General features: G+C 43.6%; 1 protein-coding gene across 1 annotated transcript in view; it reads right to left on the reverse strand.

The window, feature by feature from the left end:
* Positions 1–415: 415 nt before the first annotated feature.
* Positions 416–15,745, reverse strand: part of LOC144680391 (heme-binding protein 2-like) — a 38,251-nt gene continuing 22,921 nt past the window's right edge. The window contains exons 3-4 of the mRNA XM_078541360.1: positions 7,946–8,120; positions 416–587 (exon numbers count right to left, since the gene is read on the reverse strand). Of these exons, the coding sequence (XP_078397486.1) occupies positions 416–587; positions 7,946–8,120 (347 nt within the window). The remainder of the gene's footprint in view (positions 588–7,945; positions 8,121–15,745) is intronic.

The following is a 15,745-nucleotide window of genomic DNA, read 5'->3' on the forward strand; positions in this document are numbered from 1 at the left end:
AAAGAGCCGTTGTTTAGAATCACTGAACAAAACAACTAAAGGGACCAGTTTATGTAAATGGGGAAGGAATGCTCACTGTTGATGCTAACGTGTTGGTATAATTTTGAATGAAGATTAAATGCAGCAGTGTGTGTGGGAGTCAGAGTTATCTGTCAGTAGAGGGCAATATTCTAAACAGGGTCCCAGTGCTGAATGTGTCCCAATACCAATCCCAATCCCAGCACATATATGTAATCTGTCTAATGAACAGTCATTGCATTCCCTCTAAGGTAAATATATCCTTCCTTAGGAAAGGAGACCAGAACTTTGCACAGTACTCCAGCTTAAACCCAAAGTGTAATTAGTGGAAGGTTCAGTCAGATTAAGAATAGAGTTAAGCACATCTCACTGTTGATGTCTACAGAGATAACCAAACCTACCCGAGAGGATGTACTATCTTTCTAAAAGCGATATGCATGAGCCCATGTGTGTTATAAAAAGAAATGTGAAATCTTGGACCAAAGTTTTGATTGTCTTGTTCCAAGTCCTTCAGGAATTCAGTCACAAGTTTTTCATATTGTTGCCCATCAAGTTTCTGGTCAAAAGCTCTGCAACAGAATTAAGAATATATAATTTTCATTTTTGTTCCTCCTGACAAAGCCCTTATGGAAGCCAAATGGATTGTCAGGACATTCAGTACACTGAGGACCCTCCACCATCCAGTTCATCCACAGCTGTAGTAACATGATAGATAAGCTAGCCCAATGGGCAGACAAGTGGCAGATTGGATTTAATACAGAGAAATGACATTCAATGGCATTACCATCACTGAATCCCCTACTATCAACTTCCTGTGGGTTACCGTTGACCAGAAACTGAACTGGATTAGCCATATAAATACTGTGTCTACAAGAGAAGGTCAGAGGTTGGAAATCCTGTGGTGAATAACTTACCTCCTGACTCCCCAAAGACTGTCCACCAATTACAAGAATGTGATGGAAGACTCTCCGCTTGCCTGGATGAGTGCTGCTCCATCAACACTTGAGCAGTTTGACATTATCCAGGAGAAAGCAACGCACTTGATTGGCTTCCCATCCACAAACATTCACTCCCTCCACCACTGGTGCACAGTGGCAGCAGTGTGTATCATCTAAAAGATGCACTGCAGGAACTCACCAAGTCTCCTTAGACAGCATCTTCCAAACCCACAATCGCTACCATCTAGGTACAGTGATAATCATGGGTAATTTTAATCTACATATAAATTGGATGAATCAGGTTGGCAAGCTGTTCTCATCAAGTGTTTTTGGGACAGTATCTTAGAGCAGCACATTCTACAGCCAACCAGAGAGCAGACAATGCTACATCTGGTCATGGGCAGCAAGACAGGGTTATTTAATGGTACGTAACAGTAAAGGCACATCTAGGCAGCAGTGACCATAATATGATTGAATTTTGCTTTCAGTTTGAGGCAGAGAACTTGGGCCAGAACTTTCGAGAATTGACAACGACTATTTGATTGCCACTCTGATCCTTTTTCCGACCTTACTCAGCAGCTGCACCTTCCTCTCCCGACCTTTCACCTCGGGCCAGGTGAGAAATGTACAGTGCAGCGTGTTCCCGAGGCCTTCAGTCGAGGGCAGCAGAATCATTCGAGAGGAGGCCAGACCCCTTTTTTTGGCAGCAGCTGCTATAAAGCAGGTAAGTTTAAAGTTTAATGAGCTGAAGAGGCTGAGCTGCAAAATACATTCAAGGCTGAGATAGACAGATTTTTAATCAGTAAGGGGATCAAGGATTATGTGGAAAAAGCACAAAAGTGGAGTTGAGGAGTATCAGGTCAGCCATGATCTCGTTGAATAGCTGTGCAAGCTTGATGGGCCAAATGGCCGACTTCTGCTCCTACATCTTATGAAGTTTTGGACCCAGCCATTTTGAGAAGCCAGAGAGAAGGTAAGTGTGCAAGGTAAGTGGGTAGGATCGGGGGAGGTCTGGTGGTCAGTGGGGATGGTGGGATTGTAGGGTGAGCCAGGGGCAGGCACGGGAGTGGGAGTTTATCCGGGGAGGATGGGAGTTGGTCATGGGAAGGGGAGGGTTCTACCAGTTGCTGGGTGAGTAGTTGGGGGTGGGTAGGGAGTAGTTGAGAGATTAGGAGAGTAGTGGGAAGGTGGTAGGGGTTTGTCAGGGGGGTCGGAAGGGTGTCTGGGGGTGGGGGAGGGGGTTGTTAGAGGATTAGTTGGTGGGTTGGGATTGTAGTCAGTGTACTGCCGTTTTGTCGGGGGTTTGAGATTGTAGTCAGTGTGCTGCCGTTTTGTCGGGGGTTTGAGAGTGTAGTCAGTGTGCTGCCGTTTTGTCGGGGGTTAGAGAGTGTAGTCAGTGTGCTGCCGTTTTGTCGGGGGTTAGTGAGTGCAGTCAGTGTGCTGCCGTTTTGTCGGGGGTTAGAGAGTGTAGTCAGTGTGCTGCCGTTTTGTCGGGGGTTAGTGAGTGTAGTCAGTGTGCTGCCGTTTTGTCGGTGGTTAGTGAGTGCAGTCAGTGTGCTGCCGTTTTGTCGGGGGTTAGTGAGTGTAGTCAGTGTCCTGCCGTTTTGTCGGGGGTTAGTGAGTGTAGTCAGTGTGCTGCTGTTTTGTCGGGGGTTAGTGAGTGTAGTCAGTGTGCTGCCGTTTTGTCGGGGGTTAGAGAGTGTAGTCAGTGTGCTGCCGTTTTGTCGGGGGTTAGTGAGTGTAGTCAGTGTGCTGCCGTTTTGTCGGGGGTTAGAGAGTGTAGTCAGTGTGCTGCCGTTTTGTCGGGGGTTAGTGAGTGTAGTCAGTGTGCTGCCGTTTTGTCGGGGGTTAGAGAGCGTAGTCAGTGTGCTGCCGTTTTGTCGGGGTTAGAGAGTGTAGTCAGTGTGCTGCCGTTTTGTCGGGGGTTAAAGAGTGTAGTCAGTGTGCTGCCGTTTTGTCGGGGTTAGTGAGTGTAGTCAGTGTGTTGCCGTTTTGTCGGGGGTTAGTGAGTGTAGTCAGTGTGCTGCCGTTTTGTCGGGGGTTAGAGAGTGTAGTCAGTGTGCTGCCGTTTTGTCGGGGTTAGAGAGTGTAGTCAGTGTGCTGCCGTTTTGTCGGGGGTTAAAGAGTGTAGTCAGTGTGCTGCCGTTTTGTCGGGGTTAGTGAGTGTAGTCAGTGTGTTGCCGTTTTGTCGGGGGTTAGTGAGTGTAGTCAGTGTGCTGCCGTGTTGTCGGGGGTTAGAGAGTGTAGTCAGTGTGCTGCCGTTTTTTCGGGGGTTAGTGAGTGTAGTCAGTGTGCTGCCGTTTTGTCGGGGGTTAGAGAGTGTAGTCAGTGTGCTGCCGTTTTGTAGGGGGTTAGTGAGTGTAGTCAGGGAAGTGGTGTGTGGTCGGCGTGTCTGGAGTGCAGTCGGGGCGATGGATGGGACCTCGGTAATTGGTTGGGGAGTAGTCAGGAGTCTGGGGACAATCAGGAGATTCAGGGGGTAGTTGCGGGTTGTGGGTGACAAGGGCAGCCCCTGGCTGTTTCTGGGCAGGGAGGGGAATGTTAGTACGATAGTTAGCCAGGATTTAGATGTGGTTTTAATTATTCTAACTTTTCCTGAGTAACTATCCTGCTGAGAGAGTTGGAACCATCCAAAGTCTCTCAATTAAATTGGAGTATATGATGTTTCCCAGTGCAGGGTAATTGCCAATGGGAAGTTTGAACTTGAATACAATGTTTGATTGGGGACTTCCGCTGGATGCCCCAGTGCATCTTCTGGGCTATCTCCTGGGTTTGACGCCCCGGAGAACAGAAGTTATGGGCCAGCGGGTCTAAGACTGATGCTTTAAACTCAAATAAGGGCAATTATGAGGGTATGACGACAGAGCTGGTTAATGTGAACTGGGGAAATAGGTTTAGAGATAGGTCAATGGAGATCAGTGGCAGATATTTAAGAAGATTTTTTATAACACTCAGCAAAGATACATTCCAGTGAGAAAGTGAGCAAGAACGATTCTAGGGGAGGAACATACCATCCATGGCCATCTAAAGAAGTTAAAGATAGGATCAAATTGTAAGCAAGAGCATAGAACTCCACGAAGATCAGAAAATTGGACTGAGTATGAAATCAACAAAGAATGACTCAAAGAACAATGAAAATAATAATAAGAATAATAATAAAGAGAAATTTGAATATGAGAGAAAATTTGCTGCAAGCATAAAAATGAATAATAAGCATTTCTACAATTATTTTAAAAGTATTAGAATAACTAAGGTGAATGTTTGTCCTCTATAGAGTGAATGTGGAATTAATAACGGAAAATAAGGACATGGCATGTGAATTTAACAGATATTTTCCATCCACCTGAGTTGTAGAGGAAAACATAATATCCCAGGGATAATTGTGAACCAAGACATGAAAGTGGGGGAGCAACTTAAAACAATTACAATCACCAGGGAAAGAGTACTGAGGAAATTATAGTAAGTAAAGGCAAGCAAGCCCCCAGGCCCTGATGGACTTCATCCTACAGTCTTAGAAGCGGCTGCTGCGATAATAGATGCATTAGTTTTGAGTTTCCAAAATTCCCTGGATTCTAGAAGGGTCCCATCAGATTGGAAAATAGTGAATGTAATTCCTCTTGCCCATTTTGGTACTTGTCCACTTTGGCAGGAAGAATGGAAAAGCAGCAGATTGTTTAAATGGAGAGAGATTGCGGACTTTGAGGTGCAGAGGGATCTGGGTGTCCAGGTGGATGTATCAGAAGAAGCTAGTATACAGATATAGCAAGTGATTAGAAAAGGGAAATGGTATCGTTATTGGAATATAAAAGGAGGGATCCTTTGCTACATTTCTACAGGGCACTGGCAAGACCACATCTAGAGTACTGTGGACAGTTGTGGTCTCCTAAATTAGGAAAGGACATAATTGACTTAGAAGCAGTTCAGAGAAGATTCACTCCAATGGTTCCTGTGATGAGTTATCTTATGAGGAAAGGTTGAGCATGTTGGGCCATTTGGAGTTTCGAAGAATGAGGTGATCTTATTGAAACATAAAAGATGCTGAGGGGGCTTGACAGAGTGGATGCTGAGAGGATGTTTCCCCTTGTTGGAGAGACCTGAACCTGAGAGCAAAGTTTAAAAATAAGAGCTCTCCTATTGAAAATGGAGATGAAGTGAACTTTTTTTCTCTCAGAGGGTCTTGAGTTAGTGGAACTCTCATCCCCAGAGAGCAGAAGAGGGTCATTCAATAGTTTTAAGGTAGAGGGAGATAGATTCTTGACTATTAAGGGAGTGAAAGGTACAGGGGGTAGGCAGGAAAGTGACATTGAGGCCGCAATCAGATCAGACATGATCTTAGTGGATGGCAGAGAAGGCTCCAGGGGCTGATGGCCTACTCGTGCTCCTAATTTGTATGTTTGTATGATCTTGCTGTGCACAAATTGCCTGCAGCATTTCCTGCTCTCTACAAATCTACCACATACTGCCAACCCATATAAAGGATGACCCACACCCAGCTGATATCTCAGAAACTCCTCCCACCCCAACTTTTCCTCTTTGAATGGAACACTACCATTTTCTTTGATTGTTTAAAATATGAGGACAGAATCTGTGATCGGGAATTCCTGGAGTGAATTGTTGTTCACAGGGGTCACTGGTTGGGAATTCATAGGCCCCAAGTCTGACTTTCTATCAATAATTTAAACAGAGTGAAAACTAGGCCGTAATTTTACCAAATAGCAATCTCTGTGATCACAACTGCTCACTGTAAAAGCTCAATGTGCAAACACTACAGATGACAAAATAGCATCACTGTCCATTGCAGCAGGAGGACAATGTCTACATTGGAGATCGTCCTGTGTAGTGACCCTCACTGATAGTGTGAATTAGTGAATGTTGAGTGAGGAAAGGACTGAGCCCAGCTTGATCCTCTCTGAGATCAGCAAATCACACCGACATTCATCATCCAGACACATATTAGGAAAATGTCCCATCCAAAGGGTATGGGAGGGAAGCCAGTAACATTGCAACTGTGCCATTTATGACTAAGCACAGAAAGAGCAGATAAAGAGACATTTAAATTAATTAGAATAGAACATCAGATATCTCAATGAGATGATGAAATGAAATGGTTTTGTGTGAGGCTCTGATTAACCATAGAACCATAGAAAAGCTACGGTGAAGAAACAGGCCATTCAGCCCATCATTTCTGCGCCAACCAAAAAAGAGGAAAACAAAACTAACCGCTCATTTTAATCCCACTTTCCAGCAATAGGTCCGTAGCCTTGCAGGTTACAGCGCTTCAGATGCAGGTCCAGGTACCATTTAAAAGAGTTGAGCTTTTCAGCCTCAACCATCAACTTAAGCAGTGAATCCCAAAGATTTTCCACATGTCCCCTCTCATACTCCTACCAATCACCTTAAATCTATGTCCTCTGCTAATTGACCCCTCAGCCAGGGGAATCAAGTCTTTCCTGTTTACCCATTCTAGGCCCCACATAACTTTGTAAACCTCAATTAGGTCACTCCTTAGCCTCCTCTGTTCTAAGGAAAACTACCTGAGCCGATCCAATCTCTCCTCATAGCTGCAATTTTGAAGCCCTGGCAACATTCTTGTAAATCTCCTCTGCACTCTCTCCTGAGCAATTATGTCCTTCCTGTAATGTGGTGTCCAGAACTGTGCACAGAATTCCAGCTGTGGCATCATCGGCATTTTATAAAGTTCCATTCCTGCTTTTATATTAAATAGCTCGTCCAGTAAAGTTAACCACATTGTCTACCTGTCCTACCTTCAAGGACCTGTGGTCATGCACTCCAAAGTCTCACTTCCTCAACCCTTCTCAATAACTTCCCGTTTATTGAATATTCCCTTGCTTCTTTTGCCCTCCCCAAATCCATTACCTCACACTTTTCCGGATTGAATTCCATTTGCCATTTCTCCGCCTACTCAATGAAACCATTGATATAGTTCTGGAGTCAACAGCTGTCCGCTTCATTATCATCTGCACTGCCAATTTCTGTGTCATTTACAAATCTCCTCATTATGCCTCCCACATTTACATCTAAATAATTAATAAATACAACAAACAGCAAGGTCCCAACACTGAGCCCAGTGGAAAACCACTGGAAACCCTTTGTTTCCTTTCACTGAGCCAATTTGGGATCAAACCAGCCACCGTCCCCTGTATCCAATGGGCTCTCACTTTTCTGAACAGTCTTCCACGTGGGACCTTGTCAAATGCCTCACTAAAATCCATATAGACAACATCCACCGCACTACTCTCGTCAATCCTCCTTGTTGCTTCCTCAAAAATTTAATTAAGCCAACAGACACAATATTCCCTGACAAAACCATGCTGACTATCCATGATCGATCTGCCCCTTTCTAAGTGACAGTTTATCCTGTCTCTCAGAGTTGTCTCCAATAATTTGCCCACCACCAAAGTCAGACTGACTGGCCTGTAATTTTCTGGCATATACCTCACAACTTTTAAAAAAAATGGTACGACATTTGCAAGCCAACAATCTTCTGTGAGCTCGCCTGTGTCTAGTGAGGATTGGAAAGTGATCCTCAGAGCATCTGCGATTTCTTCCCTGTCTTCGTTCAACAGCCTGGATACAATTCATCCGGCTCTGGTGATTTATCCACCTTCAAGAATGCCAGTCCCTCCAATACTTCCTCTCCCACTATGCTTATTGTATCTATATATAACAAGGATGTGAATTTGTTCTTCCAAAAATGCACAAGGTGGTGGATGTGAGAATGTCGGAAAAACAGGAGCCAACTCCATATGAACCTGACTAATGTGAATGGGGAGGTCTCGCTGTGTTCTCAGAAGAAGGAACTGCAGATTGTGAGATATGAATCACTCCATTATACAATTAATATTGACCAATGTTCCTATGTACCCGGATAAGCCCATTTATCACAGTCCGACTCTAGGTTGAGTGATGTTGACACGAAAGCTGAGTTAAAGCAATATCAAACACAATGTATCAGTAACTGAATTCACCTGACATAGTACCAATCAGAAGATCCACTCCATAGTTGAACTGTTTGATCTGTTGGTTCTGGTGGACTGATGACTTCAGCAACTATCAAAACAGATATAACGAATGTCTGTTCCATTGTGCCTTTTTCCATGGATCCAGAAACTGTCCAAGGTGCAGAGATGGGAACAATTGTACCTGTAGACAAAGAAACACAATGTTACAGCATTGCTAATAAGAACATAAGAACAAGGAGCAGGAGTAGGCAATTCAGCCCCTCGAGCCTGCCCTGCCATTCATTACGATCATGGCTGATCTCATTTTGGCCTCAATTCCAATTTCCCACCATCTCCCCATAACCCATTACTAATTAAAAATCTGTCTATCTCCTCCTTAAATTTATTCAGCATCCCGGCATCCACTGCACTCTGAGGTCGTGAATTCCATAGATTCATGACCCTTTGAGAAAAGTAAATCAAAGTAATCTCTGATTTAAATCTACCACCCCTTAGCATAAAACTATGGCCTCTCCTTCTAGAAAGCCCCAGAAGGGGAAACATCCGCTGCACGTCTACTTTGTCGGTCCCCTTTAGCATCTTATATACCTCAATTAGATCTCCTCTCATCCTACCAAACTCTAGTGAGTATAGGCCTAAACTGCTCTATCTCTTCTCATAAGACAAGCCCCGCATCTCTGGAATCAATCTAGTGAACCTCCTCTGAACTGCCTCTAGTACAACTACTTCCTTCCTCAAGTTAGGGGACCAAAATTGTGCACAGTACTCGAGGTGCGGCCTCACCAATGCTTTGTACAGCTGCAACAACACTTCCCTATTTTTATACGCTATTCCTTCAGCAATAAATGCCAAAATTCCATTTGCCTTCCTTATTACCTGCTGCAGCTGCATACTAGCTTTCAGCGATTCATGCATGAGGACAACCAGATCCCTCTGCACTGAAGCATTCTGAAGTTTCTCTCCATTTAAATAATAAGTCGCCTTTTTATTCTTCTGACCAAAATGGATAACCTCACACTTATCCACGTTAAACTCCATCTGCCAAATTTTGGCCCATTCACTGAACCTGTCCATGTCCATTTGTAAATTCCTTATTTCATCATTGCAACTTACTTTCCCACCTATTTTGGTGTCATCTGCAAATTTAGCTATAGTACCTTCTAACCATGAATCCAAGTCATTAATAAGGATTGTAAATAGTTGGGTCCCAAGGACCGAACCCTGTGGCACCCCACGAGTTACAGCTTGCCATCCAGAAAAAGACACATTTATCCCGACTCTCTGTTTTCTATTGGTTAGCCAATCCTCTATCCAAGATAATATATTACCCCTAGCTCAGTGTGATCTTATCTTGTGTATTATTCTTTTGTGCAGCACCTTATCAAAGGCCTTCTGGAAGTCCAGATATCCTACATCTACAGGATGCCCATTATCCACTTTGCCTGTCACATTGTCAAAGAACTCTAGCAAATTAGTCAAACACAATTTATTCTTCGTAAAACCACGCTGACTCTGCTGGATTGCATTTTGGTTTTCCAAATGCCCCATTGTTACTTCCTTAATAATGCATTCCAACAATTTCTCAACAACAGACGTTAAACTAACTCGTCTATAGTTTCCTACTTTCTGCTTCCCGCCCTTTTTGAATAAGGGCGTTATATTAGCATTTGTCCAATCCACGGGACCTTTCTAGAATCCAGGGCATTTTGGAATATTATAGCCAATGTATCTACTATCTCCGCTGCCACTTCCTTTAAGACCCTGGGATGTCGGCCATCAGGTCCTGGGGACTTGTCAACCTTTAATCCCAATAGTTTGCTCAGTACTTTTTCTCCAGTGATGGTGATTGTTCTAAGTTCCTCCTTCTCTATATCCTCTGCACTACCTGTTCCTATTGGGGTGGTACTAGTGTCCTCCACTGTGAAAACTGAGGCAAAATATTGCTAATGGTGAGTCAGGGAAACTTTGCTGAGATGTGGAAAACACTGATGTGGTTACATTGAATCATAGACACACAGAATGATACAGCTTCCAGGCAGGCTGCTCCTGTGTTGTTTGGTAGACATATCCCACTAATCACCCTGACCTCCTCTTTTCCCACAGACACACAAAAATGTTTCCCATTATCTCAAGAATTGTCTTTTGAATTTTACTCTTGAATTTGCTTCACCACCAGTTCAGGCAGTGCTCTCCAGATCACAGTAACTCATTGTTTAAATAAATGTTGCACCTGATCCTTTTGCCAATCATCTAAATTCTATGCACTCCGGTTATCGACCGCTCTGCCACTGGAAACAGTTTCTCCTTATTTACTCTGTCAAAACCCTTCCTGGCTCTGCAAACCTCTCTCAAATCACTCGGCAACTTTCTCTGCTCTAGTGAAATGATCTCCAACCTCTCCAGCCTCTCCTTGTAACTGAGGCCCATCCACACTCCTATCATTCTCGTAAATCTCTTCTGCACCCTCTCCAAGGCCTTGATTTCCTTCCTATTGTAAAGAAACAAAGATGTGCCTGGAGGAGGTGCGATTGACAGAATCTGAACAGCTACCGCCTGAAACCTTTGACTCCCTTGTTGGTCACAAATTTACTTATTTCTGCCTTAAAAATATTCAATGACCTGCCTCTACCCATCTCAGGGGAAGTGGGTTAGACAGACGCACAACCTCTGAGAAAAAAAAAAATTCTTCTCATCTCTCTTAAATGGGAAACCCATTAATTTTAAACTGTGTCCCCCAATTCTGGTCTCTCCAAAAAGGGAAAATATCCTCTCAACATCCACCCTGTCCAGCCTCCTCCGGGTCTTATATGTTTCAATAAAATCACCTCCATCTTCCAAACTTCAATGGATACAGTCCCAACCTGCCCAACCTTTCCTCATACGATAATCTGCTCAGCCCACGAATCAGTCGTGTGAACCTTCTCTGAACTGATTTTTACGCAACTATGTCCTTTCTTAAAAAAGGAGACCAGAACTGTACACAGTTTCCTCGATGTGGTCTCACCAATGCCCTGTAAAGCTACATGAAAAACATCCCTACTTTTATATTCCATTCCATTCCTCAAGGAGAGTCTGCGGAGGAGGAGTGGGCCTGGGCATGCTGGAGTTTGAAATTAAATAGGAGAGAAAAAAATAAACCAAAATGTCACATCACTGGAAAGTATGAATTGATTGGCTTGTGACTACTGTAGCTTGTTTCCCTGTCTCCAAATTTAAGGAGACAGTTTAAGCAGCTGGGAAATTAAAAACTGAAAAAAAAAATTGAGGCCATTGACAGGGTCAATTAAGTAATTAATGGACCTGCCCGTCCAACCTTAAGGTTGGCGATCAGGCCAGGAGCCCCAGTGGGAACTAGAAATAACATGAAACCTCAACCACGGACGGGATGAAGTTTCATGTAGGTTTTAAAAAAAATTAATAAAGTTTTTGTAAAAATTATGGACATGTTCCAACTCATGTAACATTGTCACATGAGGGGACATGTTAGGGATATTTTATTTTTCTATTTTTATCTTTTTTCCATTTACAACTGATCTCCCTGAGGCTGCACTTAGCCTCAGGGAGATGAGTGCGCTCTTTTGTGCGCGTGCGCCAAAGAGCGCACTCTCGAATTTGGGATACGCCCCCGCACAGGGAGCAGATAGACACGTAAAATGGCGGTGCGCCTCTGATCAGGGACGCTGATCGGAAGGGCGCCTCTACACACCTGCCCTTCAACTTCACCCCCCCCCCTGAAAGGGGGGAAGATTCAGCCCCTGGAGTGTGCTTAATAAGATTGGTGAGTTACAGGTGGAGATAGCCTCATGGTAATGTGACATTGTGGCTATAACAGAGACCTGGCTCAAGGGAGGGCAGAAGTGGGTATTAAATATTCCTGGATACATGGTGTTCAGGAAAGATAGGAAAGGGGGAGGGTGGCAGCATTGTTTAATCAGAACATTGCAAAGCTGGATGGGAGTGTGTCCCAGAGGGGTCAAGGACAGAATCTATCTGGCTAAAGCTAAGGAAGAAAAAGTCTTGTGATTTCCATTGTTTGATGTAGTCTAAAGGCCACCAACTAGTGGAGAACATGTACATTTTGCAAGGAGATTATAGAGAGGTGTCAGAATTACAGAGTATTTATAATAGGGATCTTTATCAGAATATAGACTGGGATAGTAGGAGTGGAAAGGACAGTGAGGGGCAAGAATTCCTAGATTGTCTTCAGGAGAATTTTCATCAGTCGTAAGTTTCTAGTCCAAAGAGAAAGGAGGAAATGCTAGATCTGGTTCTTGGGAATGCGGTGGGTCCAGTGGGTCAGAAGGGGAACATTTAGGAGACAGTAATCATTGGGAATAGGTTGATGATGGAAAAAGACAAAGAACAATCCATAGTCAGAATAATTACAGGGGGAAGCCAACTTCAGTGGGGTAAGAATGGATCTGGCCCAGAAAACCTGGACTCACAAGTTAGCAGGTGATTGAACAACAGGCTGCCTTTAGAGAAGAGAGCGTTCAGTCACCATCAAGGTATATTCCCAGAGAAGGGAAAGTTAGAGCTAACAAATCCAGAGCTCCTTGGATGATAAAATGGATAGAGATTAAGCTGAAAAAGAAAAAGTGTACACATGACAGGTGTCAGGTTGGTAATGCAGCTGTGAACCAGGCTGAATATAGAAGGTTCAGAGGGGAATTGAAAAAGGAAATGAAAGAAGCAAAGGGAGAGAATGAGATGAGGCTGCCAGCTAACATAAAATGGAATCCAAAAGCCTTCTGTAGGCATATAAATAGTAAAGGAGTGGTAACAGGAGGAGTGGAGCCAATTAGGGATCAAATGGGAATGAATGCGTGGAGGTAGAGGGCAGGGTTGAGGTATTACATGAATAGTTTGCATCTGTCTTTTCCAAAGAAGAAGTTTCTGACCAGGTCATAGTGAAAAAGGAGGTAATTCAGACACTTGGAAGCTTTAAAATTGATAATGAGGAGGTGTTGAATAGATTGCCTGTATTTATAGTTGATCAGGCAACAGGACTAGATGAGATGCACCCAAGAAGACAGAGGGGAGTTAGGGAGAAAATTGCAGACGCAATGGCCATAATTATCCAGCCGACCTTAGACTCAGGGGTGGTGCCAGATGACTGGAGAATTGCAAATGTTACACTATTGTTCAAATTAGAATATCAAGATAAATACGACTACAGGCTAAACTCGGAGGTGAGGAAACTTCCAGAAACAATAATTTGCGACAAAATTAATGGCCAATTCGGCAAACGTGGGTTAATGAAGGAAAACCAGCCCAGACCTCTTAAGCACTAAACGTGTTTAACTAACTTGCTTGAGTTAATTGACGAGGTAACAGAAAGTGTTGATGAGGTTAATGCTTTTGATGTGGGTGTACATGGACTTCCAACAGACTTGTGAGCAAGGATTTATCTCGTGGAATATAAGGGGCAGTAGCAACATGGATACAAAATTGGCTGAGAGACAGGAAACAGAAACAGCCTGTTCTTCGGACTGGAGGAAGGTGCATAGTGGAGTTCCCCAGTGGAGGTGTTTGCTACCCGTGTGGATGAGGAGAAGGGTTGCAAGTTGGATGAGCAAATTGACCATGGCACCGTGGTGAGGGATGTCATTCAAGTGGGTGAGCAGAGAGGAATGTGGTGGTGATAGGAGACAGTATCGTCAGGGGGATAGTTACAGTTCTCTGCAGTTGAGAACATGAATCCAGGCAGCTGTGTTGCCTGCCTGGTGCCAGGGTTCAGACTTTCTGCTCTGGGCTGGAGAGGAACTTGCAGTGGGAGGGAGAGAATTCAGTGGTTGTGATCCATGTAGGTACCAATGACATAGATAAGAGGTTCTACATTTTTGTTCATACTCATTCGTGGGATGAGGGCATCGCTGGCTAAGCCAGAATTTATTGCCCATCCCTAATTGTCCTTATTCTGAGGGCATTTAAGAGTCAACCACATTGCTGTGGGCCTGGAGTCACATATAGGCCAGACCAGGTAAGGATGGCGGATTTCCTTCCCTGAAGGATATTAGTGAACTAGATGGGTTTTTACAACAATCGACAATGGTTTCTTGGTCATGATCTGTGTTTTAATTCCAGATTCATTCTGAATTCAAATTTCACCATCTGCTGTGGTGGGGTTCGAATCCTGGTCCCCAGAGCATTACCCTGGGTCTCTGTAATACCAGACAATAACACTATGCCACCCCCTCCTCCCTCCTCATGGATTATGAGCAGCTGGGGGCTAAATTAAAATGCAGAACATCAAGTTAACAATCTCTGGATTATTACCTGAGCCACGAGCAAATTGGTGCAGGGTAATTGCGATTAGAGATATGAATTCATGGCTCAAAGAATTGGTGTGTGAGAAATGGGTTTTGATTCATGGGGTGCAGGCAGCGGGAGACGTACCATTGTGATGGTTTACACTTGAACCGTGCTGGGGCCAGTGTTCTAGTGAATCATATAACTAAGGTGGTAGAGAGAGAGCGTTAAACTGAATAGTGAGGGGAAGGGGTCATATGTAAGGATATACAGTAAAGTAAAGGGAAACAACAATGCAATGGAGCAGGGCAGAAATTTGGGGAATGAGTTCCAGAGTGTGGTAGGAAGGGACAGAAAATGCAATCATAAGAGTGCACCAGCAGATGAAGCAGAAAATGGGAAGGAAAGCAGAGTTTCAGGCCTAGCATCTGAACGCACGCAGCATTTGTAGCAAAAGAGATGAATTGTTAGCACAACTAGAGATAAATATGGATGACCTGATAGGGCTTACAGAAACATAGTTGAAACGGGTCCAAGGCTGGGGCCTGAATGGTGAAGCACGTTTGATAAATCGGAATGAGAGGAAGCTAAGAAAAGGTGGTGGTGTATCCCTGTAAATTAAATAGGGCAATAGTTCAATACTGAGAGAAGAGCTTAGCTTGAAAAGGCAAGATGTAGAATCAGTTTGGGGAGAGATAAAAAATAGTAAAGGCAAGAGGTCACTTGTGGGAGGAGTTTATAGGCCCCCTCACATAATGATACTGTAGGACAAAGCACACAGGAAGAAATAAATGGGGTGTGTAAAAAAGATACTGCAATAATCGTGGATGTCTTTAATCTACACTTATATTTGGAAAATCAGGTTGGCAAATGTAGCCTGGAACCAAGAGTTTTCGGGACAATTTCTCTGAGCAGTACATTCTCGAGGCAACCAGGGAACAGGTAAAATCTGGTAATGTGCAGTGACACAGGGTTTACCGCATGGTAAAGGAGCCTCTAGGGACAGGGATCATTTGATAGAATTTCATGTTCAGTTTAAAATGGAGAAGTGTTGGTCCATGCCTAGTGTTTTACACCCAAATAAAGGTGAGTGTGAAGGCAGAATTGGCTTAGGTGAACTTGAAAACTAAAACTTAATGCAGTAAAGTTGCAGTAACAAAATTTAAGGGAATATTAAAATGATAGTTTCAAATTGAAAGAAACACTGTAGAAATCTGCAAGATTAGTGGTAGGCCAGAGGAATGGACATATTTTAACAACCAGCAAAGAATGACTTAAACGAAAATAAATTGGCAGAAAGCAGAGTATGAGAGAAAGCTCGCTAGTAATCTAAAAACAGTTAGCAAAAATAACTAAATCTAGAGAGTGATTGTGAGGAATCAGTAACAGAAAGCAAAGAAATGGTGGAGACGTTGAACAGGTATTTTGTGTCTGTTTTCAGAGTAGAGGACTTAGAAAACTTTCCAAGGAGTCTTGAGAATCAAGAAATGATAGGGAGGGATGAACATAATACAATCACCATCACCTGGGAAAGGGTGCTAGGAGAACTATTTG

This window comes from Cetorhinus maximus, chromosome 5 (assembly GCF_964194155.1).
Source record: "Cetorhinus maximus chromosome 5, sCetMax3.hap1.1, whole genome shotgun sequence".
Lineage (NCBI taxonomy): Eukaryota > Metazoa > Chordata > Chondrichthyes > Lamniformes > Cetorhinidae > Cetorhinus > Cetorhinus maximus.